The 27,603-nt window shown below is 34.1% G+C and overlaps 1 protein-coding gene across 6 annotated transcripts in view; it reads left to right on the forward strand.

The window, feature by feature from the left end:
- LOC111023786 (chromosome-partitioning protein, putative (DUF639)) overlaps window positions 1-25,314 on the forward strand; it is a 30,583-nt gene extending 5,269 nt beyond the window's left edge. For 3 of the 6 annotated variants that reach the window (XM_022301265.2, XM_088122514.1, XM_022301267.2), the window contains 9 exons: window positions 785-932; window positions 13,387-13,476; window positions 14,850-15,007; window positions 16,549-16,714; window positions 20,356-20,498; window positions 21,304-21,991; window positions 22,800-22,912; window positions 23,672-23,927; window positions 24,608-25,314. In XM_022301265.2, the coding sequence (XP_022156957.1) occupies window positions 785-932; window positions 13,387-13,476; window positions 14,850-15,007; window positions 16,549-16,714; window positions 20,356-20,498; window positions 21,304-21,991; window positions 22,800-22,912; window positions 23,672-23,927; window positions 24,608-24,880 (2,035 nt within the window). In that variant the 3' untranslated portion in view covers window positions 24,881-25,314. Of the gene's footprint in view, window positions 1-772; window positions 933-13,386; window positions 13,477-14,849; window positions 15,008-16,548; window positions 16,715-20,355; window positions 20,499-21,303; window positions 21,992-22,799; window positions 22,913-23,671; window positions 23,928-24,607 lie in introns of all 6 variants that reach the window. The other 3 variants (XM_088122513.1, XM_022301266.2, XM_088122512.1) reach the window with 2 other exon arrangements.
- Window positions 25,315-27,603: the final 2,289 nt, after the last annotated feature.

Genomic DNA, 27,603 nt, shown 5'->3' on the forward strand with positions numbered 1-27,603 from the left:
GTAATCACTGATTCACAAATCAACTACCTCGAAGAATACAGGCCGTTGATTTTGCTGTAACATGAGCTGTCATTCCACCCTCTTGCATCATTTAAAATTGATACATCAACACATGCCACTCAGTCCCTCAATCTCCTATGTTAACATTCCATGAGTGACACTATCAATAGTATGAGTGACACTATCAATAGTTTGATTCCAGGGATCTTTTAGAACCATTTTCTAAAGGTGGGGACTAAATGGTTAATTTTTGAAACTTAAGAACTAAATAGAAACTTATCCTCAAAATTAGGGACTAAGAGTGTATTTTACCCTTATTTTTAAGAGGGGATGAAATGCTATAATCTTGTAATTTTGATTTGAGTTTGTTAATTTTTTGTTGTTAACTGGTTTTAGAAGTTGGCTTGTTGGTTGGTTTAGTTTTGGGCTAGCATCCTCTACAAAGGGTTGGTCTCTTTTGTGCAAGATTATTGAATAACAATGAAAAATTCATGTTGAGTATTTTTGGAGATTATTTGATTAGATGGTAGGTTGCATCATCATATAATATTTCCACTGTGAAGAAAGGAAGACCATTCCATTTGCCGTCATTTTAACTTATCTACTTGTTCTAATTAGCAATAAAAAGGTGGAGTTTGAGTGGTTTTTATTGCCTTCAGAGATTTTGATTTCTTGTTCCATATTTGTTTATTTTTCATTTCATGTCTTGTCTTGATTTGCTTTCATTTATTTGCGAAGAGGTATAAAAATAATTTATTTGACTCATCAATAGCAATACATGCAGGATGAATGGCTTGACCGGGCAGAAAATGCAGAGGATATTTAAAGCCCTTGCGCCTGAATCTGTTTACAATGATGCTCGCAGTCTGGTAGAATATTGCTGTTTTAGATTCTTGTCAAGGGACAGTTCAAATATTCATCCTTCACTCAGTGTGAGTACCTCATGCACCTTGAAGTTTCGGATATTTTTTAATCAGTGACATAAAAGACAAGGGGTTTTAGTGATAATTTCAACATTTTTTTAATATCTGAACTTGGCAAGGTTAATCAATTTTTACAGGATATGTGTTACAATGTTTACCTTCTATTCAACTTCTGGTGTTACATTCCACCTGCTAATTTAGAAAAAAAAAGGACAGAAAATCTCCCAAAACTCACTCATACCTACGAAAATCAAGCCTAAGAAAGCAATGCACAAATTTAAGTTTGAAAACATATAAACAAACAAGATTGATCATCCAATAAAAATGTTTTAGAAGGCTTTTGAGGCTTACGCCTTCTTTTTTTTTGGATAAGAAACACTTCATCAGAAGGAAGAAAAGAACAATACAGCCTACGGACAGGGGCCAAGGTAGACACCTTCCAAAAAGTAAACTAATCACAAAAAAGCTCTCCAATTTTGTAAAATCAAAGAGAGGCTATGGTTAGAATTTCGTATTTCTAATGCACCATCAAGAAGCTAAAACCTACACACTATTACAAAAAGAATCCCAAGACTTAGCTTTATCTTCAAAGGAGCGTGAGTTCCTTTCCAACCAAACTCTCCAAAGAAAAGCTCTGAACCATAAGAGGCTTATGCCTCTTCGAACCATAAGAGGCTTATGCTTCTCATAAAAGAGGCTTACGCCTCTTTGAAGACGTACTGAGGCTTAAAGTCCTTATACCTCGTGTAATGATTAGAATAATATTATTAATTTGCCCCATTCTTAAAATATATAAAGGTTTCTTTGCGTATGGAATGGACCGTAGGAGTCATAACAATTCAATCTATTATTACTTTTACTTAGTTTTGATGGAATCAAATTATTTGTATTCCAATATTTTAATCATAAGAAATACATGGCCTTCTTATATAGAAGATAGGCTCAAACATAATTGGAAATAAAGATAAAATAATAATTAATATTGACAACTAATTTACAGCTAATATTTACAAATAATAAACCAACACTCCCCCTCAAGCTGGTTGAAAGATATCTTCCATTGCCAGCTTGTCAACCATCTTGTCAAATTGTACTTTCGGTAGTCCTTTTGTCAACACATCGACAGTCTGCTCCATTGTTGGGAGGTAAGGGATACATATCACGCCGGTATCAACTTTTTTTTTTTATGAAATGTTTGTCAATTTCAATATGCTTAGTCCTATCATGTTGAACTGGATTGTGGGCTATGGAGATGGCAGCCTTGTTGTCGCAATAAACTTTTATGAGTGCTTTCTGAAATACTCTCAATTCTTCAAGTAACCTTTTTATCCACATCCCTTCACAAATACCATGAGCCAGGGCCCTAAATTCTGCTTCAGCACTGCTTCTAGCCACTACATTTTGTTTCTTACTTTGCCAAGTTACTAAGTTACCTCCAACAAATGAACAATAACCAGAAGTAGATCTTCTATCTGTCATACTTCCTGCCCAATCAGCATCAGTATAAACTTCAACCTGCAAATGGTTGTATTTTTTGAACAATATACCTTTTCCTGGAGTTCCTTTCAGATATCTTGGAATTCTATAGGTAGCTTCAAAGTGAACTGATCCTGGTGAGTGCATAAATTGACTTACCATGCTTACTGCAAAGGTAATATCTGGACGTGTGTGAGACAAGTAGATGAGTCTTCCCACAAGACTTTGATGTCGTTCCTTATCCTTTACTTCTTCTCTTGCAGCTTCCAGTTTCAAATTAGGTTCAATAGGGGTCTCAGCTACCTTGCATCCAAGCAAACCTGTTTCTTTAAGTAAATCAAGAATATATTTTCTTTGCTTAACAAAGATACATTTCTTAGATCTTGCAAACTCCATTCCTAGGAAGTACTTCAACGTTCCTAGGTCCTTGATTTGAAATTCGCTTGCGAGTCTTTTCTTTAAAGTAGCCAGTTCTACTTCATCATCACCTGTAAGTACAATGTCATCTACATAGACAATCAAAATTGCAGTTTTATTGCTTTCAGAACGTTTGTAAAAGATGGTATGATCAGCTTGACTCTGAAGGAATCAATAGCTCATGACTACTTTACCAAATCGTTCAAACCATGCTCTCGGAGATTGTTTGAGTCCATACAGAGATTTCTTTAACCGACATACTTTATCCTTTCCAAGATTAGCTTCAAAACCTGGTGGTAAACTTATAAATACTTCTTCTTCAAGATCTCCATTCAGAAAAGCATTTTTTACATTGAGTTGATGAAGAGACCAATCTAAATTTGCAGCTAGAGATAAAAGTATCCTAATGGAGTTGATTTTAGCAACAGGAGCAAAAGTTTCCTGATAATCAATCTCATAGGTTTAAGTAAATCCCTTAGCAACTAGTCTAGCTTCATGCCTTTCAACACTACCATCAGCATTACACTTGATTGTAAAAAACCATTTACACCCCACAGTTTTCTTATTTCTTGGTAAATCTACAATCTCCCATGTACAATTATGTCTTAGAGCATTCATCTCCTCCATAACAGCTAGCTTCCAATCTGGATCATTTAGAGCTTCTTGTATGTTTCTTGGAATAAACAAGTTAGTTATCCTAGACGTAAAGACTTTATGACTACTTGATAGTTTTTCATAGGAGATATAGTTTGCAATGGGATATTTGGTGCAAGTTCGAGTTCCTTTTCTTAAGGCTATAGGAACATCAAGATCATAAACAACAGGTGTGACATTTTCAATATTTGGAGTGACAAGAATGGAAGATTGATTACCTGGAGTTTCAGAATTATCCCTCGGAGTTTCAGATTGGGTCTGTGATGAGTCAGCTATCTGGTCCTCATTCGTTTGATTGAGTCTTCTTCTTCTAGTATAAAACTTAAACTCAGGATTTGGACCAATTTGATCGTTTCATAGTAATTCTCCCCCTGAATCAGAATTTTCTACACTTGGCATTGAAGGACTCGTAAAGACCGGACTAGGACTAGTAAAGTTGAGACTTAAAACATTAGGAAGAGGAACAGGTATATCCCAAAAATTATCCTCCTCTAAATTTAGTTTCTCCCCCTGAAGATAATTTTGGGTAAAAAACGGTTGATTTTCCAAAAATGATACATCCATACTCACATGTAGTTTTTTTGTTTGAGGATCAAAACATTTATACCATTTTTTCGTAGAATCATAGCCCAAGAAAATGCATTTAATAGCTCTATGATCTAATTTTGACCGAAAAGGACCAGGAATATGCACATAAGTGGTTCACCCAAAAACTTTGAGAGGTAAATCAGAGTTCAAACGAGTTGTTGGAAAATATTCTTTCAAAGCATCAAGAGGAGTTTTAAACTTCAAAACTTTAGTAGGCATTCGATTTATTAGGTAGGTAGCCATAAGAACAGCTTCCCCCCATAAGTACTTAGGGACATTCGTAGAAAACATTATGGCCCGAGAAACCTCCAGTAAATGCCTATTTTTTCGTTCAACGATACCATTTTGTTGAGGAGTATCTCGACAAGTGGAGTGATGAGAAATACCTTTATTTTTCAAAAACTCACTCAAATGTTCATTGAAATATTCAGTTCCATTGTCGGAATGCAAGATACTAATTTTAGTCTGAAATTGGGTTTCAATCATATTGTAAAAATATTTGAAAATATCTTTCACATCAGATTTGTTTGTCAATAAATAGACCCAAGACAAGCGAGTATGATCATTAATAAAAGTTACAAACCACTGTCTACTACTATGAGTTAGAACTTTAGAAGGACCCCAAACATCGCTATGAATTAAGTAAAATGGTTTGGAGGACTTGTAAGGTTTTGGCAAATATGTGGATCGATGATGTTTTGCAAAGATGCAGTTTTCACAATGAAATTGAGAACAATTAACTCCTTTAAACAAATCTGGGAATATATATTTGAGATAGAAGAAACTAGGATGTCCTAGCCTAAAATGCCATAGCATAATTTTTTCTTTAACAGAGAGAAACCTGTTACTACTAAAGCACTGAGTTATTTTATTACTACCAGAAGGTTCATCAAAGTAGTAGAGGCCATCCAGCATCCTAGCACATCCAAACGTCTTCCCGAGGACCGATCCTGAAAAACACAGTGAGATGCATAGAAAGTAACAAGACAGTTAGAATCTTTAGAGAGTTTACTAACTGATAGAAGATTGCAGACTAATTTAGGAACATGAAGAACCGATTGAAGAGTGATATTTTCGGTTAATTTAATGGTTCCCTTTCCTGCAATAGAAGAGAAACTGCCATCGGCAACCTTAATTTTTTCATTGCAATATGATATTTTGGAAGAACTAGTCATGTGGTCAGAAGCTCCGGAATCAATGATCCACGGAGATGAGTCAAAACAAGAAAATGCTCTAGCGTAATTACCTGTTGTGCCAAGGAAATACAAAGATTACCAAATGACGAATTGGTCTCTAGCTGTTGTGATAGATGCTCTTTAATAGATGGATTTGAGTCAACACTATCAGTGTGAACTTGCTCCCGGTCACTCTCATATTCTGCTAGACTTTGGTTGGAACTTTGAGTTACTTCAACGATTTCTTCAACCATGGTGGCAAAAACAGATTAACTATATCAATCAGACCACAAAACTGATATTAGAGTAGAAAGACTGAACCAGAAAGCCAAAAAAAAATGGCAAGAAACAGACAGAACCGATGAACCAAACCAGACCAAACCGGATGAACCAGACCGATCTGAGTGAACCGGTCCGAACCGGACCAAACAGATCCTAAATGCAAACCGAATTGAGCCGAACCGAGCGAACTGACCAAACCGGTCTAGGGTTTGTAAGATAGCCACAACCCACGAACTAAAAATAGCAGACGGTCACCAGAAAAATTTCCGATGGTCTTCCTCCTTACGAACGCTGGTGACCTGCAGAGGTGGGTCTGTCGTTCCCTTTTGGTGGCGCAACTACCCACGACCAGCAGCGAACGACGACGGAAAGAAGGCGCAATGCTCGAATCAACGTCAGACGGCATCAGAATAGGCACAGACGGCGACGGGCGACGGGCGGAGGTGCGACGAGTCTCAATGTCCTCTGAGCTCCGAATCTGCAATCAGTGATACAGAATCCACGACGAAATAAACCCAGCAAGCGAACAACCCGAGCCCGAAAGAGTCGTCCGGAAGTAAGGTGCGCCTTTTGACGACGGCGGCTAGGGTTCCGGCAATGAAAAGAGGGCGGCAGCAGCTGTTCAGAGGCTAGGGTTTCTAAATGTCTTTAGGATATTTGAATTTATTTGATCTGTGCGGATGACACCGGTGCAGATCGACGGTGAGGACGACGGATCGACGGCAACAGTTGCGTTGCCGTGGGGAGTTCGTCGGAGGTAGATGACGGCTAGGGTTTTAAAATTAGGGTTTGGTATTTTTGATGATGGCTAGGGTTTTGAGAGTTAGGGTTTACTTCCTAAGCTCTGATACCAACTTAGTTTTGATGGAATCAAATTATTTGTATTCCAATATATTAATCATAAGCAATACATGACCTTCTTATATAGAAGATAGACTCAAACATAATTGGAAATAAAGATAAAATAATAATTAATATTGACAACTAATTTACAGCTAATATTTACAAATAATAAATCAATACTTTTACTACGTGGACTTTAAAAACATCCGAGACAAATTTTATAGAATAAGTCAATCATATTAGTGATAATTGTAGTGATATTGAGGACGTTCTTCTAGGATTTTTATTTAAGTGGCAATTAATAGATGAATTTTTTTTTATACTTTTATATAACTATTGTGTTTAGCTTGATCATACGAATTTTAGATTTGTATAATTTTTTAATTAAAAATTGAGGCTTACGTCTCATACTGCCTCGGGGCTTATGCCCCGCCTCTTTGAGAGGAAAAGCCTCGAGGTCGCCTTTAGCCTTTTAAAAATTAATCTCCAAAAATTCACTAATTATAACAAAAATCCAACCCTAGTGCTTTGAAGCCTCATTAATTTGTATCATACTTGCAAGAATATTAGTTTTAACAATTCTCCTTAAGAAAACCTAAAAGGTAAAAATTGCAACATCTATTCAAGTGTGAATTTGAGAGAGTAAAAAATATTCTGCTATATTCAAACATGTAACTTAGGTCTTCTTATATAGGAGAATGACCTACTACAAACAAGGAAAGCAATAAATAGCATAAAGACTAAATATAACAATAAAGACTAAATATTAACAACTAACATTGACAACTAATATTTACACAAATATTGATAAATCCAACACTCTCCCTCAAGCTGGTTTGAAGATGTCGTCCATAGCCAGCTTGCTGATTAAATTGCCGAATTGTTTCTTTGGAAGTCCCTTAGTTAAAACATCGGCAATTTGCTCTGTTGTCGGAAGATAAGAGATACATATTGTTCCTACATCAATCTTCTCTTTAATAAAATGTTTGTCAACCTCGATATGTTTGGTTCGGTCATGTAGCATAGGTTTATGAGCTTTAGATATGGTAGACTTATTGTCACAATAAATTCGTATAGGTGTCGTCTGACGAATCTTCAATTCTTCAAGCATCCTTCTACTCCATATACCTTCACAAATTCTATGAGCCAATACTCTAAACTCTGCTTCAGCACTACTCCTGGCCACTATATTTTGTTTTTTGCTCCTCCATGTAACTAGATTTCCTCCAACGAAGGAACAGTAACCAGAAGTAGATCTCCTATCGGTAGTACTTCCAGCTCAATCTACATCAGTATAAACTTCTATTTGGAAGTGGTTATTCTTTTCGAATAAAATACCTTTTTCCAGGAGTTCCCTTCAAATATCTCAAGATTTCGTAGACAACTTCAAAATGAGTTGGTCCAGGTGCATGCATGAATTGACTTACCTTACTTATAACAAATGCAATATCTAGTTGCGTATGTGACAGATAAATTAATCTTCCCACGAGTCTCTGGTATTGTTCCCTATCCTTTATTTCTTCTGCGTTTGCTTCTTCTGCGTTTGCTGCTTGTAATTTCAAGTTAGGTTCAATAGGAGTTTCTGCAATCCTGCAACCAAGCAATCCTGTTTCTCCAAGTAAGTCAAGAACATATTTTATTTGATTAACGAATATACCTTTCTTCGATCTTGCGAATTCCATTCCTAGAAAATATTTTAATGTTCCCAATTCCTTGATTTGAAACTTATTTGCTAGATTTTTCTTAAGACCAACTAGTACTGCTTCATCATCACCAGTGAGAATAATATCATCTACACAGACAATCAGAATCGAGATCTTATTATTCTCAGAGTGTTTATAAAATATAGTATGATCAACTTGACTCTAAAGAAATCCATAACTCGATATGACTTTTCCAAATCGTTTGAAACAAGCTCTAGGAGACTGTTTGAGGCCATAGAGAGATTTCTTTAATCTGTAGATTTTATTCCATCTGAGTTCCTTTTCAAAACCTGGTAGCAAACCCATAAAAACTTCTTCCTCAAGGTTGCCATTAAGAAAAACATTTTTCACATCAAGCTGGTGGAGAGGCCAATTTGAATTAAGTGCAAGAGACAAAAGAACTCTAATAGAGTTGATTTTTGCAACAGGAGCAAAAGTTTCTTGATAATCTATCCCGTAGGTTTGAGTGGAGCCTTTAGCTACCAATCTAGCCTTGTATCTCTCGAAGCTACCATCTGCATTACATTTTACGGTAAACACCCATTTACATCCCTCTAGTTTCTTATCCTTTGGCAACTCTACTATCTCCCAAGTACTGTTTTGCTTTAGAGCATTCATCTCCTCCAAGACAGCTAGTTTCTAATTTGGATCTTCTAAAGCTTCATGTATATTCCTTGGAACAAACAAATTAGTTATCCTAGATGTGAAGGCCTTATGACTAGTTCGAAATAGGATATTTGGTACAACTTTGAACGCCTTTTCTAATGGCTATGGGAACATCAAGGCCAGAGACAACAACTGAATTATTTTGAAAATTTGAAGAAGAGGGATTACTAGACAAAGTTGTAGAGGGAGGATTATCAGACAGTTCAGTTTCATTTCTCGGAGTCTCAGATTAGCTTTGTGAAGGAGTAACTATTTGATCTTGGTTCCTCTGATTGAATTTCCTTCTAGTATAAAACTTTACCCAGAACTAGGATTCGCAGAATCGTTTTGTAGTATTTCTCCCCCTGATTGGACAGTTTCTATACTTGGCATCGAAGGACTAGTAAAATCCGAATAGATAGGACTAGGAAGAGGAATAGAAATATCCCAAAAATTATCTTCCAAATTCATTTTCTCCCCCTGAAGAGAATTTTAGGTAAAATATGGTTGATTTTCTAAAAAAGGCACGTCCATATTCACAAGAAGTTTTTTTGTCTGAGGATCAAAACATTTATAACCCTTTTGACCTGAAGCATAGCCTAAGAAAATACATTTAATAGTGCAAGGGTCAAGTTTCGACCTGAAATGACTAGGTGTGTGAACGTAAGTAGTACACCCAAAAACTTTGAGAGGTAGACTAGGATATATGCGGGATGTTGGAAAAATATTTTTAAAGGAGTCAATGAGAGTTTTGAAATTTAAAACTTTAGTATGCATTCTATTTATTTGGTAGGTCGCTGTGAGAACTGCTTCCCCCATAAATATTTTGGAACATCCATAGAAAACATTATAGCACGTGCTACTTCAAGTAAATGCCTATTTTTTCTTTCAGCAATCCCATTTTGTTGAGGAGTATCCCAACAAGTAGACTGATGAACCATACCTTTTTCTTTCAAAAAAATTCCCAAAAACTCATTAAAATACTTAGTTCCATTATCAGAATGTAAAATACAAATTTTTGTTTGAACTTGAGTTTCAATCATCTCATAAAAGTTTTTGAAAATGTCTTTCACCTTAGATTTTTTTGACATCAAATAAACCCAAGACATGTGAGTATGATCGTCAATGAAAGTAATAAACCATCTTCTTCCACTATGAGTAGTATTGATTTTAGAAGGACCCCAAACATCACTATAAATTAAGTAAAATGGTTTGGAAGCTTTATAAGGTTTTGGAAAATATGTGGAACGATGATTTTTTTGCTAAAACACAACTTTCACAATTAAAAGATGAACAATCAATTCCCTTAAATAACTTTGGAAACAGATATTTTAAATAGAAAAATCTGGGATGTCCTAGTCTACGATGCCAAAGCATAATTTGTTCCCTAACAGAAGGAGAACTAATACTACTAAGACCCTAAGTTATTTTATTACTAAAGGTACCTTCATCAATGTAGTAGAGACCATCAAGCATCCTACTGCAACCAATTATCCTCTCTGAGTTCTGATTCTGAAAAATAAATGGGATTCAAAGAAAGTAACACGACAGTCAGAATATTTAGAAAGTTGGTTGACAGATAAAAGATTACAGGCTAATTGTGGAACATGGAGGACAGACTGTAACGAAATGGTCTCAGTCAATTTACTAGTTCCTTTTCCTGCAACAGAAGAAAAACTATCGTCTGCCATTCTAACTTTTTCATTGGAATATGAAGGAAGGTATGATTCAAAGAGATTAGAAGAACTTGTCATATGATCAGAAGCTCCAGAATCTATAATCTATGGAGATGAGTTACTACACGAGAAAGCCTTTGAATAAATGCCTGTTTGTGTCAAGGATACACATGAGTTATTAGAAGGTAAATTGGAGGATAACAATTTTAGGATTTGATGAATTTGCTCTATACTTGAGTCACCACGACTATAACCAAACATTTCTCTACCATTGTCAGTTGAGATTTGGACCATTTTTAATAAACAACTTGTCCTAAACAAAAGCTGACAACAGAACCACACCAGAAAATAATTAACCAAATTAAATCAGGCCACAAATTGATATTAGAAAGGAGATAACCATAGCCAAGAGAGTTAAACCAAGGCAGAATAAGTTAAGCTGGATGAACCAACTCGAACCGGTTTGAACCGAAGTACTTTCCTGGACTGATTTGTAAGCAGGACTGGCCTAGGGTTTGAAAAGCCCAAAAAACTTGAATCTGAATGGGGCGGCAACGAAGTACAGTGGAGAGATCGGCGACGATTTTAGACCGCAGCGAGATCGGCGGCGACTGGTTGTTGCGAACGGGTTACGAACGAATCTGAGTAGGTGAACTGTGGATATGCGACGATGTGGCGTGAACACAAAAGAAATGCAGAGATGAGCAGAGACAGCCGACGATGATGGACGGCAGTGACGGTCGTCGGTTGACAGTGCGATTGATGACCGGCGGAGATATGCCGACGAGGGGAGATGTCGTGAGTTGTTTGTGATGACTAGTGTTTCTGATAACGGCTATGGTTTCTGATGATGGCTAGGGTTTTTAGAATTAGGGCTTTATTTCCTAAAGCTCTGATACCATGTTAAGGATGAATAAACCACCGCTCAACCCAAAAATTTAAGCTGATGGATAGAGTAAATTTAATTCATTTATGGATATCTAATATCAAGTCTAAATTCCAACTCGAAATTGAAAATTTAGGGTAAAAGATCGATACACCTTACTAAGTTTCAACCTCATTATTGAGCCGACCCGACCGACTCAAAGAAGCAACGGCCCAAGCCTTGTGGGCCTCGAGTACTGTTTGGGCTAAGCTTGGGCCGGCCCAACCACTCAAACTTAAGCACATAAGTCATACCCAATTGACGAGCCTAATTCGATGGACCAAAGTGGATTGGGCTTGGATTAGCCTAGAATTAACCTATATAATAATTTATTTTCAATTATGTTTTAATTATTTTCATGACTACGAGACGTTTTAAAAAAAGTTAAGTGGAATATGATGAAATTTTGGAAATAGTTGAAAACCTGAAACAATTAAAATTAAGAATACTTGAAAATTTAGAAAATTTTGAGATAAAGGACGATGGTTAAATACGAAGCTTAAGAAAAATTGATAACTTAAATCCTTTGAGTTGAAACTTGAGAGAAATTGAGATTAATTATGAAAGAGAAATTGAGATTGAGAAATAGAATTAGAGTGGAGAAAAGGAAATTAAAATTGATATTTATAAGAATTTTATATTTAAAAAAAAAAAATTTACTACCTAATAAATAATAATAGATGTGTTTAAAGTAATATGAAATAATAATTTCAAAATTTAAAATATCAACAAAAGGAACTGTTAAAATTTAAAAAATTTTGTTCTTGTAAAAAAATTGTACATTTAAAAAAGGAAAAAAAAAGAAAAACATTACAACAAAGATTATGGGGACCCTCCCCATGTCCTTGAGATATCAATCGATTAAATTGACTGATAATGCCAAAGTTGTCTGCATGTCAGTTTATTGAATGGGCTGATGTGTTGTTGTTTTTTTTTTTAATAATGAATAAATAATATATTAATACATTATATAATAATATTATTACTTATTGGATCGAGCTTTAGGGTCGGGGTCGATCCAAATATGGCTCAAATGGGCTGGTCCATGAGCTGACTCAATTTAAAAAATGAAGATCCATGTCTAATCTAATGGATGGAAGGGCTAGGTTGGGTCGGGCCAGTCAAACATTGACCTTGAGCTGGTAGGCTTGGGTTGACCTTTGGGCTTGGGGCCCAATGATGATGTTGAACTAAGTTTATGGGTAAAAATTGATTTTTTCTTTTATTTTATTGTTGAAGTACTTTATATATTTACTGTAACTCATTAACTTAAGTCTTAGGCTTTTGCGTTTAGTTGTAATTTAACATAATATCAGAGAAAAAGATTTTGTGTTTGTACGCTTGAGTGTTATTTCTTTTCCTATTGATAATGATAACCACTTATTGGGCGTTTTGAAAATTTCCAAGCCCACAAGTGAAGGAAAGGGTAAATATTGATATGTAATCCATCAGAGTAAGTTTTTAGGTTCAATAGTGATTTTACATATATATTATTTTTATTTTTTGAGTTTTGATCTATAATATTTTTAAAGATATCCACTAAAGGAAATTTGCAACTTTGGTTTTGGTCTTCTATGTTACCTTGGTCATGTATACAACATTAAGTTGGCATATTTATTTGTTGCTTATTTTATACCTTAGAGTTATTTTCTAAGGTTCCAGCTAATTCCTTGTAGTGAATTTCATAACACTCTGGGTTGGTTGGAAAAAATTATAGCAAGTGAGCAGGTTGAGCCTGGTAAGATTTTGTAATCGAGTCAATTATCCAGTGGATATATCATATTTAATTTCAAAAGAATTATTAGAAGTTTGTGACATCCTGGAGGTTTTTTTTTTTTTTTTTTTTTTTTTTTTTTTTTTTTTTTGCTGCTGCTGCTGTGTATGTGATGCCCTTATGTGTACTAGATAAATGGATTTTTGGAGCTTAGATATGCTCTGTCATTAGTGATAATTGTGGGTGGAGGCTTGCGTTCATGTTAACAAACTGCGGAGAATGCAGTTGTATAGATCACTCTTGTAGCGTAAATATTTGTTTTCAGAAACTACTAAGCTTTCTGCCTTTAACATTTTTTTTTCCAGGAACCCACATTTCAGAGGCTGATATTCATAACAATGCTTGCATGGGAAAATCCTTATCACGAGCCTGCTTCAGAGGAAATTTCTTTTCAGGTTATTCATCCAATTTTGAATTATTTTGCAGTACTTCGAATTTCCTTGGATCTTGGTTGTTTGTGACGTAAGGAAAATTAGGTTTATTTTATTAATTTCAAAATACATGTTTACAGAGGGGGAGCCCATGCTTTTATATATAGGCTAGGATTAGGGAATATGATTCTTATCGTTATCCAAAAAAAATGATTAGGGAATGTGATTCTTATCCAAAATAAAGGCTTAGGGAATATGAATGATTTACATGAGGTTAACGGTTTTAAGCTAAGCCTAAAACTAATTGAAACAAATAAAACAATTAATAAGAGTTGTTACAATATTAGACCTACATCAGTTGTACCTTATAGTAAATATATATCTGTTTACTTAAATGACTGCATTTATTTATTTGGAGAATCCTTTTTCTTTTACTGATTTATTAGATGCAGAAATTCTAGTTATAATCTAGCTGATTTTCCTTTGGAGTTTTTTTAAGCAGAAGTCTTCGTAATATATTTAAGCTAACAATATGATTCTTAAACAATCCCATGTACGCGCCCCTCCTTTAAGTCCTATCTAGCAGTAGCCGAGCTGGAACGACTGAAACAACTTAAGTCCAAACTTTTCCATCCTCCCTTTCCTTACCTTCAGATATCCCATGAATTCTATCTCTCTCCAAATCTCCCCTACAAAATAGTTATTAAAGAACTGATCCAAAGAACTTCTATGTTGATCCGGATTCTTCTTCAACCAATTGAGTTTTGAAGATCTGTGGAGATTACGTTTATGAAGTCTCAAAATTCGTTTATGAAGTTTACTGGTCCCTCTGTCATGGTCTTTGGATTTCATGGTTCTTTTTTCTAATTTAGTTTGTAATGCTCCTTATTGAGCCCTTCTCTAGTTATTTCATAATTTTCTCTCTTTCTCCCACTCCTTTGGGAGTTTGTATCCTTGAACTTTTTCTCCTTTTCATTTATCAATAAAGAGTTGTTTCTTGTTAAAAAGAAAAAAGTAGCGGTTGAAAGAAGAAATTACTTAAATGCAGCAAACCATTTGAAGTCATGCATTTTTGTTGAAACATATGTCAAAGAAATAATGCTCGAATATTTCACAAATAGCTTTAAACTGATTCTAACATATCACAACACAATTCACAATGATTTTTTAGTACCACTGATAACTTGTGGAAATATGATTTTGTAAATGCTAGGAAATTTAGGTAACTGACAACGATGGGGAAAGTCACTGATATTATTATATATGCCTTCTGTCCCTTTCTCTTAGTTTGGGGATCACTTGATTTGTTTGAAAATTGTTAGAAAATTTAATAACTTGTTATTGATGAGTATATTGACAAGCTTGATATCAAAATTGCTTCCTTTTTGGCATTGCAGAAAATGTTAGTTAGAGAAGAGGCTTTTACACGTATTGCACCAGCTATTTCTGGTGTTGCAGATCGATCCACAGTACATAATCTATTTAAGGCACTTGCCGGTGATGAACAGAGCATCTCTTTGAGTTTGTGGCTCAAATATGTTGATGAACTACTCAAGTGAGTATCATTATTCTTTCTCAATCATTTATTTGGCCACGGTACAGTTGTATAAGTATATCTATAATAGTGACATCAAATGAAAATAAAATATTGATAGGTTGGTTTATTTATCATTCCTTCTCAGCACATGAGATAGTTTCATGGACAAGAAATCTAATATCTCTCATTTTAATTGAGTTATTATAATTATTATTGTCTGGACATAATTCTCTTTTGATTATTTAGTTGATGATTAGTTCATGCTTAGTCTTGGCAGCACACAGAAAATGGATCACTGTCTCATCTCTCTTCCTTTCTCTCTAGGGTTTAGTTTTTCAAACTTTTAACAAATGAATTACGAAAATTCAAATTTTGTAAAGATGGATAAGCGGGCTAAAGATCTTTAGTCAAGTTCAAGATTTTTTTCAGCCGTTTCTTCAGTCTCTCAGAGAGATTCAGCTGTTTCTAATCATGGATTCAAGCAGTTGTTAGGTGGGAAGAGGGAAAAAAAAAAAATCGAAGTCCTGAGATTTTTCTTAATGGGAATCAGCTTTAATGGATTGAGGAGATAACAGTGGACTTAATTTAAGGAGCACGGACACAGATTCATCTGGACATGTGTGCGACACAAAAAAGAAAAAATGTTTCCAATATTTTATTATTATTTCTCTCAGACGTGCCTGGAAAAAGATTAAAACCCACTCTAGAAAAAATTGAACTAAAGTGTACACTTGAAAGTGTATTGTTCAAAAGGTGTCAACTCCTTTCTCACAACACTAGGTCAAGCTATATGGCACGTCACTAGTTAATTGTTATATCACAATTATGATGATCAACTAAAAGTTAAAGTACCTGTTGGACTAAAAGTGGGTATTTGTTAAACTACAGGGTGAAGTTGTTAGCTTTTAAACTATAGGGAAAAAAACAAACTAAAGGGACCAGAAGTGTATTTTCTTTTCTTTTCTTTTTCTTTTTTTCTTTGTTTGGAGCTTTGCAACAATTTAGTTAATAAATATAGATTTAAAAGAGAGGGTAAGATTCTCACCCGTAATACGAAAGGAGATTACTGGAATGCTGTCCAATTATTTCAAATTATAAAGAAGGATAATTACATAAGTCTTTGGACAAAAAATTCTCCTAAGCTAGGAAATACATAATTGTCAATTGAGCTTTGCCACCATCACCAATTTCCAAACTGTCTTTGTATTGTGTAATTTAGATAATGGTAGCTTCGCCACCACCTCCAGTTTACATGATTCATGGGGAACTGATCCTGTGATAAGATTGGCACAACCATAACCTAATCAGGTATTCGTGAATTAGTTGCTCTAAACATCAATCTAGAGGACAATAGCTATACATTGGCTTTTAGCTTAGCTTCTAGATTTATTGCAGTCTAAAAGTAGCAGCTGTTTTGCGTATAACATAGAACTTGGGTTGAAAAAACATTCTAATGTTCTAATTCTTGTCACTTGTTACTATCTAAGCAAACATTTAATTGTGCTGAATCTTAAGTTTAATATGTTTTCGTAAATTAATTTCAGCTGGTCTGGTTGTAGGGTTCATGAAGGACGGAAATTATATCGAGTTCGAGATAACAGACAGTTCTCTGGTGAGAATATCCTATCTATTGGTTCCAGCAAGAAGAGACCAGTTTTGAAATGGGAGAATAATATTGCATGGCCAGGAAAACTCACTCTTACTGATAAGGCGGTCTATTTTGAGGTATTAATCACTTTTTTGTTATCAGAAGATCCAGGAGACAATCCCCGAGTAGACAATTTTTTTTTTTCCTCTTTTTGGATAACCAGGAGTCGGAACTTTGCTCCTTTATACCTGAGGCATAGTACTGTTAAGTAAATAGATGCAGACGCACATAACTAATGTAAAGAAACGGAAAGAAAAGCATCGTTGGATTAAAATTCTAGAAAACAGTAACTTCAGTATCAATTTAGTTTTCAGTTTTTAGTTTTTTTTTTTCTAGGATCTCCAGCCATTTTTTTTCCTTTATTTCTTTCTAATTATTAGTTATTTACTTGTTTTTATAGCAAGATACAAACTTATCATTGATATAATAAAAAGATAGCACAAATGTTCAAAGATACAAGTAGGTGAAAGAAATAAAAGAAAATGAAAGCAAAATACTAAGGACAGAAAATAAAGGCATCCCAGTTCACAACAATATTGGTAAAATAATGGATGAAAAAAAAAATAGAGAGGGAGCTCCACTGTGAAGCTTTGAATAAATCTAAATTAAACCGCTCTAACCCAACTTTAGATTTGTCTTTAAAGATCCTTTGGTTACCCTCAAACCAAATTTTTGAGACAAAAGCTTTGACTGCATTTGACCCATAACAAATGAGCATGAGGGGAATAAAGCCAGACAATTTAGCAATTGAATGATACTTCTGCTAGCAACGTTGTCAAAGACCCACTGATCTTATCCGCGTCTCGAGTCGATTCATAGATCGATTTCTAGGAAGTCCAACGAGATGCAGCATAAGGACAACTAAAGAATACATGGTGCTAACCTTCACCATGCTCACATGGTACACATACTTATGGCTGTAAAACCGAGGTAGAAACCCTCGAGCCTCCTTTGTAATATCTCTGCTGCGTTTAAAACAAAGTATAACAAAATCCGTATAAGAACATTTACTTTCTTTGGGCTTTTTGAATTTCAAATAGCTGAGAACAACCCTTCTTGAAGTGGGGAAGAAAATGACACAAGTCTTGGATAAAGAACTCACGGGGAAAGCACCCGAAGAATCAATACTCCAATTTTTAGCATCATTCCCATGTATTAAGGAAATGACATCCAGCCTAGCCAACAGAAGGTTAAAGTCAGCCAACTCATCCCCCTTTAAATTTCTTCTCAATCTTCCAAGGTGGAAAGTGAAGGATCCCAGTAAGTTTAAGAGGAGAGTCCCCTAGCCAATAATCATGCCAAAAAATAGTTTGCTTACCATTGCGAAGCTTGAAAGAAGCTAAATTTTTCACAAGTTTGCATTGCCTGGAAATCCAAGGATTTCACTAACAACCATTCAGTTTGGTTTTTGTACACCATCTGAGAGGTTCAAGACCATGAATACTTTTCACGAGCCATCGCCAAAGAGATGAAGGTTTGATGTAAAATCACCAACCCCATTTTGGAAGAAGTGCCCGACTTTTAACATTAAACCTCCAACTCCCAAGCCTGCTTCCTCAAGTAATTTAGTAATCACATTCCATCTAACCAAATGCTTAAGTTTCTCAGCATCGCTACCTTCCCAAAGTTTTGCATATATGTTTTAATTTTGAATAAAGAACAATGTTGAACCGTCCATTGTTTAGAGATATTAGTCCAAGGACATCTTGAGCCGCTGTTTTTTCTTTCCAGAGAATGCCAATTAAACAAATTAGTACCATATATGGTTGCCACTACTTTATGCCACAGAGAAAATGGTTCTTGACTAAATCTCCAGGTCCATTTGGCTAGACGCGTTCGACTTTGCTGGTTAAGTTAAGACCACCAAATACCCAATCCCAACCTCTTCTAATTCCAGGTAAACTAAATGCTTCATATTACCATTAGAGTTGCCCTCCTAGAAAAATTCTCATATTTCTCTCAATTTGCTTTGAGTCTTCCATTGGCATTTGAAACAAAGACATATTAGTAAATGAATTTTCTAGAACCGTGGTGCAAAAGGGTTAATCTACCACCTCAAAGAAAATTATGTTTTTAATCAAGCATATTAGTTTCTCAAAGAAAATTGTGTTTTGATGGTAATTTTAACAATATGACCGCAGGCAAAGGTCAAAACTCACCCTTCTTAAAAATAAGTAAATAAAATTAGTTAGAATTGTAAGTAATAAATAAAATATATTATGTCAGTATAAATTTCATGCTAGTCAATTATTATTGATGAATTCTAGTTAGATAAATTTGTATAAAAGAAGTATTAAAAATATTTTATTCAATCGTAATACGTACTAATTTCATGAGAAAAATATTATGATACTTTAAATAAAATTAATGTATAATTTTATTTTTATATATTAAATAGTTTTTATATTATTGGGGACTTGTAATTTTCCTGTATTCATAGAGGCTAGAAAAAAACGTTTCTTTTTCCACTCCCAGAGGGAGTTTCTTTAAATCTGATACTTTTCAATCAGGAATGAATTTTTTTTTGTAATATATATATTTTTATATAATTTTTTTTCCGCAAAGGTATTTTATATAAATTATCCTAATATTTTTATTTCAAATCTAAATCTTTCGACCAAATAAAAGTTGCACAAACCCAATTTTGCAAGAATAGGATTGACAACTTAGGGCCTGTTTGGTTGGCAATCCGAATTCTGTTTCTTGTTTTTAGATCTACTAAATCAAATAAATTCAATGAATATCTATTTGACAAGTTTGTTTTTTGAAAACTGTTTCTAGATTTTGTGACCCAAATAGTGGAAATTTTGAAAATTACTTTTTTATGTTTTTAGTGTTCTCGGGTTTTGAGTTTGAAACTTTGAAATGCAGAGTTCTATTAAAAAATATAAAAACTTTGATAAATATACTATTTCATTTTCTAATTCATTAAATTTTTTTAAAAAGTTACAATATGTTAAATATAATATATGATAAATTATACAATATTGTAAATTAACGATTCTACAAAATTTATAACAAAAATGTTTAACAAATTAATTAACATGATCTTATATTGAACTCAATATTTAGTTGATAACTCCAACTAGTTTACATTGTTAGAAACAGTTGAACAAGTTTTTAAATTGAGATTCAATTTCCAAATCTGCTGCCAAATATCTGAAAGCACTGAAAACAAAGAATAATACAAATCTGTTTTTCAATCCCTTGTTTTCAAATTTTTATTTTCAGATCACCAACCAAACGTACCGTTAATAATTTCAGATTTAACAAATCTAGACTTAATAAACCTAGACAGATTCGCAAGCCAGACATCATCTATAAGTATTATTTACTTATTTATTTTTATTTTAAAGTTTGAATATCTTTTCATAGTGTTTTCTTAGCCCACACATGTTTGTACTGACCTTATTGTTTAGCTAAGTACGAATGTACGATATATGAATCAACTTATATTGGATAATGTTAGTTAACTTGTGCTTTTTTAAAAAATCTTGAATTAATTAAATTCATGACGTCATCTAAGAGTGAATGTTTTCTAAATAAAAACCATAAGCAGCCTGCAAAAATGTGCATAGAACTAATTAAATTGGAAGCAAAAGAAATTGAGGTGAAATACATCATACATCATGAACACTTTATCTAAAATAAAGTGTTAGCGTTTCTAGTGTTAAAGCAATCTTCATTTCAGATCATTCATTTCTTTGGATCGGTACAGGCAGTTGGAATATTTGGGCAGAAGCAGAAAGATGTCGCAAGATTGGACCTTACAAAAGATGGAGTGCAGGTGGACAAGGCAAAAGTAGGACCTTTTGGCTCTGTACTTTTTGACTCTGCTGTTTCAGTATCATCCAGCTCAGAGTAAGACCCTTGACTTTTCATTTTTTTTCCAAATGAAAGATGGGAGACTTATTTGCAATGCAGTTACTACATACTTATATAATGTTTTATCAAATTACCTGAGAAGGACCAGTGAGACTTGACAGCAACAATCAGCAATCAACTTAGGCCACAATTGTATGCTACATGATAGCACCCAGCACATAGAGTTTGATTGAGACTTCCTAAAAGATAAGCTTAATAAAGGACTTGTTTGTGGTTCATTTGTTTCAAATGGAAAACTAGCAGATTTGTCAATGAACGGTTTGAATGGCTTGGCATGGAGAATGTTGTCTCACCAACTTGGGATGAAGTGGTGGAAATCATATAATATATTTACTGGAGTTGACTGTATTATGTAAATTAATTGTAATTTTATAGAAATATTCTGAAAATATTCTTCTTGATTAATATGCAGGCTGGAAACATTTTTCAAAATTTAGCAGAACCTTTTGTACCGTTTCACCCATCATAGCTATTTGAATTCTTATGGGCTTCAAAATTGAATTAGTTTTTAGCCTTGTAGGTATTCATTTGTTTTCCTCTTAGAACTTTTTACAATGATGTACATTGTAGATTTAACGAGGATTTTTTCTCCTTATACTTAGGTTTTAATTATGTTTAATGTTCTACGTATAAAAATACCATAAAGTTGTAGTTTCTATATTCGCATTTGGAACTCCACCAAGCCTTTAGTGTCATTGCAATTGAGTATGGTATATGGCATTGTAGTATTTCTCAAATTTTCATTTAACTTATCCTTTTACCTCTTGTTATTATTTTACAGGATGAAAACATGGGTTTTAGAATTTGTTGACTTGGGAGGTGAAATGAGGCGAGACGTCTGGTATGCATTTTTTAGTGAAGTTGTTGCTGTACATAAGTTTATACGTGAGTATGGACCTGAGGATAATGATGAATCACGCTTTCACGTGTATGGTGCTCATAAAGGAAACGAAAGGGCTATGACTAATGCAACTAATAGCATAGCTAGACTTCAGGCCCTTCAGTTTATGAGAAAGTTATTGGATGATCCAATAAAACTTGTGCCATTTTCATTCTTACAAAATGCACCCTATGGTGATGTTGTCTGTCAGACATTGGCTGTGAACATTTGGGGTGGGCCCTTGGTGACAAACTTTCTTGCGGAGGACAATCAGGTAGTTCAAACAGCAAGATCATCAGACGAGGTGTATGAAGGTGGTCATCACGTGTTTGACACTGATGGAAGTGTTTACCTACGTAATTGGATGAAATCTCCCTCCTGGGATACGAGTACATCCATTTCATTCTGGAAGAATGCATCAGTGAGAGAAGGGGTTATATTGAGTAAAAATCTTGTTGTAGCAGGAATGTCCCTAGTAGAAAGGGCAGCTGAAACTTGCAAACAGCGACGCCAAGTGGCTGAAAAAACTCAAGCTACAATTGATTCTGCAATGATTAAAGGAATACCTAGTAATATTGATCTTTTCAAGGTCGTGTTTCAATATTACTTTTCTCTTTCCTTCTCATCCTTTAAAGTTCATTCTTCTGATTCTTTACTAAATACATATATTTTTATTTATCTTAATTCTGCTTTTATTTTGCACTCGGGTGACGGAAAGTTTACACATCCAAAATTTCATACAAATAACTTATCTCCAGTTCTTTAAACTTGATAGCTCCAGGCCAATAAATGCGTTAAAATTGTCTCCTGGAATTTTCAGTGGCCTTTTTAAGTTTCATTAATTGTTATATCATGAATCATCCTTGCTTCTTTTGATTGAAGGTCTCTACGATGTTTTTCATTCTTTCGTCGTCTATCAATTTTTGGGACTACTTTTTACTTATCGTCTGAGCTTTTATATCATATTTGTGCAAATGTGATGAAAAGATAATTTGTAATTGTATTTTATTCGTTCAAGTTGGTTATTTTTTGATATATACATTCCATCTTATATTATTACGCATACGCAATTTTACTTGCTAATTTATTTTCTTCTTGTGGCTATGGTGCATCGTATGCATTCTTCCTCATGATAATATGAGATCTATGCTTTACCTATTCTTTTTATTATCTCTCCAAATAAGAAAGAGGAGTATCTTAACAGCGGTACAGGATGTCCCAAGACATGGATCAATTAAATTCATGAAGTGGTAGAGCAGAAAAGACCCCAGATATTGGTCAATTAAATTTTTCACATATTTAGTTATCGACCTTGTTTGTCTATGTTGGGTTTTATATATGGTCTAAGGTCTCTCTTCGCAAACCGTGAAAATGTGTTTTTATTTTGCATCTGGCAGGAACTTATACTTCCTGTAACCATGATAGCCAAGGGCTTCAATAAACTTCGACGTTGGGAGGAGCCATACTTGACTGTTTCCTTTCTAGCAGTTGCATATACAATTATCTTCAGGTATAATTTCTAAGAAGTATCACGTATCGACTTTAATCATTTGTCAGTTTGTCTTAATTGATAGCTAGCTCCTTTAAATTGCCCGAAAGTTTTGGAAATGCAGAGGATGTGATCTGTTGGAAGTGCATCCGTAGTCCATCAATAAATTGTCTGGCCTTGTTTAAGTTTTCTGATCAGCCTCCTATATTTCTTAATCTATTTATGTGGTCCTTAACTATATGTCAATATTTAATACCTTTTCAAAGTTCTATCTTTATTGGTTTGGTTCCCGAAATAAACTAGTGGGTTAGTTGAGATGACTTTTGATGATGACGCTTTAAGTGAAACACTTTTTCTATAAGCATTTTTAGAAAAACACTAATTAAGTGCTTCCGTTTAAAGTACTTTAAATGCTTTTGGATATTTTTAGAATTTTTGAAAGTGCTTTTAATCCTATAGCCAAGATAAAAATGAAAAGTACCCTCTAATTGGTATTTTCACCAAACTTCATCCTTCTACTAAGGGGTCAGGGGAGAGTAGTTTTTGTTTTGTTAGATAAAAAGTTTACGTTTTACTTCAGCTCCAGTCCAACTAATATAAAGTTTACTACTTGAGTATGAATGTTTATCCGTGTCTATTTGATCCCTCAGATTTTTGATAATCTTCTTAACAATGGTTGCCTTATCATTTTCCCCATTTTTTTTCTTTATTTTCTTTATTTCCTGTTCGTCTCTATTTCCATCATTAGTTGTTGGAGTTGACATCTTGATTCGTTGACAGAAACTTGCTATCACTTGTATTTCCTACGACATTAATGATGGTGGCGGCTGGAATGCTGACATTGAAAGGACTCAAGCAGCAAGGTCGCCTTGGCCGATCTTTCGGAAAAGTAACCATCCATGATCAGCCACCTTCTAATACCATTCAAAAAATTATGGCTGTAAAAGATGCCATGCGGGATGTGGAAAATTTTTTGCAGAATGTGAATGTCTCACTCCTCAAAATGCGTACGATTATACTTGCAGGTCAGACTCAGGTATGTTTCACTGTGGAACCCAAGTTTTTTTTACATTGATGGAGTTTGAGAACATTAGTGGTAGAAGAGTTTCATTGAGTCTCCGAATCTGTATATTTTTTGGTTAACAGGTCCTTGAACTTTAAATAGTGTTTAATAGGTCTTTGAATTTTAAAAGTGTCTTTGAACTCTCAATTTTATGTCAAAATTGTCCGAGACCTATAATTCATGGACCTATTAGACACAAATGAAAAGGTCAGGGCTTATTCGACACAAAGGTTCTTGAACTTTAAATAGTGTTTAATAGGTCTTTTGAATTTTAAAAGTGTCTTTGAACTCTCAATTTTTTGTCAAAATTGTCCGAGACCTATAATTCATGGACATATTAGACACAAATGAAAAGGTCAGGGCTTATTAGACACAAAATTCAGTCGGTAAATTCTAAAAAAATGTGGAATACGGTTTAGGGATTTATTAGACACAAAATTGATATAGAGACTTATTAGACATTTTTAAAGTTCATGGATCCAATTTGATATAAAATTAAAAGTTCAAAACCTATTGGACATCTTTTAAAATTTAGAAACTTACTAGATACAATGGTCTGGACTCAACTTCTAATTTAACCTTATTTTTCTCCTAGCTTTAGAAACCTTGTATCGAAAGATATTATTAATATCTTCATTAAATGTCTTTTGCAGATAACCACTGAAGTTGCTCTGGTGGTGTTGTCTTCTGCAATTATACTCCTTATTGTTCCTTTCAAGTATGTAATATCTGTCCTAATCTTTGATTTATTCACACGCGAGCTTCAGTTTCGACAGGAAACAGTAAAGAGATTCATGAAATTCTTGAGAGAGCGCTGGGATTCCGTGCCTGCAGCCCCTGTAGTTGTCTTACCGTTTGATAATGATGAATTAAGGTCATCAACGCAGCACAAGGAAGTTGAGCAGCAACAAAAATACAAAGATTAGAGTAGTGTTAACATTCTGTAGTGCATAAGAACCACATTAATATGTATACTAGTAGGGTTGTTTTTAGTAAGAACTATCTTGGGAAGGAAGGCAAAAAAAAAAAAAAAAAAAACACAAAAAACAAAAAACATAATCAAAAACAAAAACAAAAAAAAAAGGAAAAAAAAACCCAACTGCTTTCCTGGGTCCTGTAAATGCTGTGTTTGTTTGGCAAGTTAATTACAGGAAAATGGTGCCTGTTTGATAATTTAGTTCTGAAGTCTTTTCACCTTTTTACCATAGGTTCTAAATTCTGATTGGTTGGTTAATTCCCACTCTTGTAAAAACATTACATACGAATCTCCAAAATTGTTGTAAACTGTTGATTAATTTCATCACCGTGCTTAGTCAAAATGAAAACACCATGTACTTCAGTAGGGTTGAAGCTGTAGAAATTCTGATATTTTCCTACAAAAGGTGATCAAATCCACCTGTCGAAACATTCATATTTGTCGAGGTAGATCTATCATTTTGGTTCCACCACTCGATCGTAACCTCGCAGTCGTGTTTCTCCATGTTATGGTTATACAGAGAGTTATTTCAAACACATCTTAAATTTCTAGACATATTTTGTTGAACTTTTTCTGTTATACTTGCTTAAACTTTTAAGCTTGCCATGAAATAATATCACAGATGAACTTTCCACTTGTTGAGTCGGTTATGTACTTGCGTGCGTGGGAGCACAGCTCAAACAAAGAAGAGTCTTGTCTGAATTCAGGTCCGGCCTATTGGCACATTATCCTTAACTTCTTCTAGCTGCAGGAAAGGCCAAATAGCTCTTCCAGTGTTAAGTGCTATTCTGAAGCCCTGTTTAATTTACTTCTTGGTGGCGAATGCAGTTCCTGTGTCTAGACTGGTTTCGGGTCTAGAGTATAAGGTTTTGTAAAAGAATTTATACTGAAAGTATATGTGGAAATGGCAGAGCTGAAATAATTCCTCACCATGTCACAGTTTTGCAGGTTAATGCTATCATGCAGTATGTTTCAAAGGGTGGCAATGGCATCTGTCTCTATTTGCTTGGCGAAGTTTTGTTGAAGTTACTACCAGTACATGTGTGCAATTTGACTTCTTCATTGAAGGTATTTTAATGGTTTAGATCTCTTTTGTTGCTTCTGAACTTTTGTTATTAATTTTTATATTTTATTTTCAACTTTTCAATATTCTGTTTTTTTCTATTAGAAAAATTACTTATAGGTTGTTAAATAAAAATAAAAAATAAAATCAAATATGAAACTAAATTTAGAATTAATTTTTGTTTCGAAATCTCTAAAATCGTGCAATCATGTTTCATGAAATCCCTTATTTTTGTTTTGAAAATCCCTAGATCCCTAAATCTCTAATTTAGAAACCTAAAATCATGTTAGGGAGTTGATTAGATTTTGGATATATGGATTACTTCAAGGTATATATCACATAACTATATATACCACAAAGAGTTATATTATATAACCTAAATATTTGAGTATATACAACTAAAAACTATATATTATACAACATTTTGGAGTAGTATATGAGTTTATCATACTGTAAATTATGGGATAAAAATATATTATATAATGGTAGTTGAAATATATTCTATAACATAATAGTATATAATAATAAAAAGTATATATTATATAATCATTTAGATGATATATGTTTTATCAACAAAAAAAAAAAAGTCGGAAAAAAAACCAAATTCGGTGAGAGGTGAATTTTTTAAATTTTGATTACAAAAGTAAAAATTTGGTAGTAATTGTGATATGAGAAAAATATGACATTTTTTAGGTTGGGTACGAGAAAAAGATTTGAAATTCAAGTATGGAAAATTTTTTTATAAAAATCAATTCTAATTATTTAAATAAAAAAATTTAATCAGAAAATTATAATGGATGACAATCTTAGGATGAACGAAAATTTAAAATCTGAGAATCCCAATAAATAAAAATTTGAAAACTTTAAGTTATTTGTGAAATATTCGTTTTGAAATGATCCATTAAAGATATTTTCTCAAAATGAATGGTTATCTGACGGATCTGTTTTGGTCAAAATGAATGGTTATCTAACAGATCTGTAGTAATTTGCATGCAGTAGCCCCACTTGGACAAGTCTTGGTTGAGGCCCATAAACTAGTTCGTTGACCATCAAGAATGACACCAGAGATAGTAATTCAACATGCATAAACATGATCCGTTATCATGTCGCAGAGTTGCCGATCACTTGAATGTGGAGCCGCAAGAGTACCATCGATACGTAGAAGATAGCTTTATTCTTGTAGGGCCCATTCTTCCAATGCGAAGGTAAAATATTGGGTTAAGTACACTACTAGACTAGGATGAAACCCTTTATATTCTGTATTCTTGCAGGGCCTTTGTTTAAGATTTTATATTTTTGTCTTAAAATGAGTTCGTATAGGATGGAACTCCTATATAATTTTACAATTTTGCCCTCTTAAATTATATTTAATAAACAATTAAAGAAAAATTCAAATATGAAAAGATTTTCAATTTCAAATCTCGTTCTCTCTAAAAAAAATCATATCTCTCTTCATCTTTTTCTCCTTCATTCCATGAAACCCTAATCTCTCTCTTTCTCCCCCACCAAAATTTGCCGCCCCCATTCTCCTTCCTCTAGTGAGAGCAAACATTCATGCAACACCCACGAATCTGACCAAATCCATGTGACACAACACCCAAGGCGACGCA

The sequence above is a fragment of the Momordica charantia genome (genome assembly GCF_013281855.1).
Source record: "Momordica charantia cultivar OHB3-1 chromosome 4 unlocalized genomic scaffold, Mcharantia_2.0 BLBB01000004.1, whole genome shotgun sequence".
NCBI classification, from domain to species: domain Eukaryota; kingdom Viridiplantae; phylum Streptophyta; class Magnoliopsida; order Cucurbitales; family Cucurbitaceae; genus Momordica; species Momordica charantia.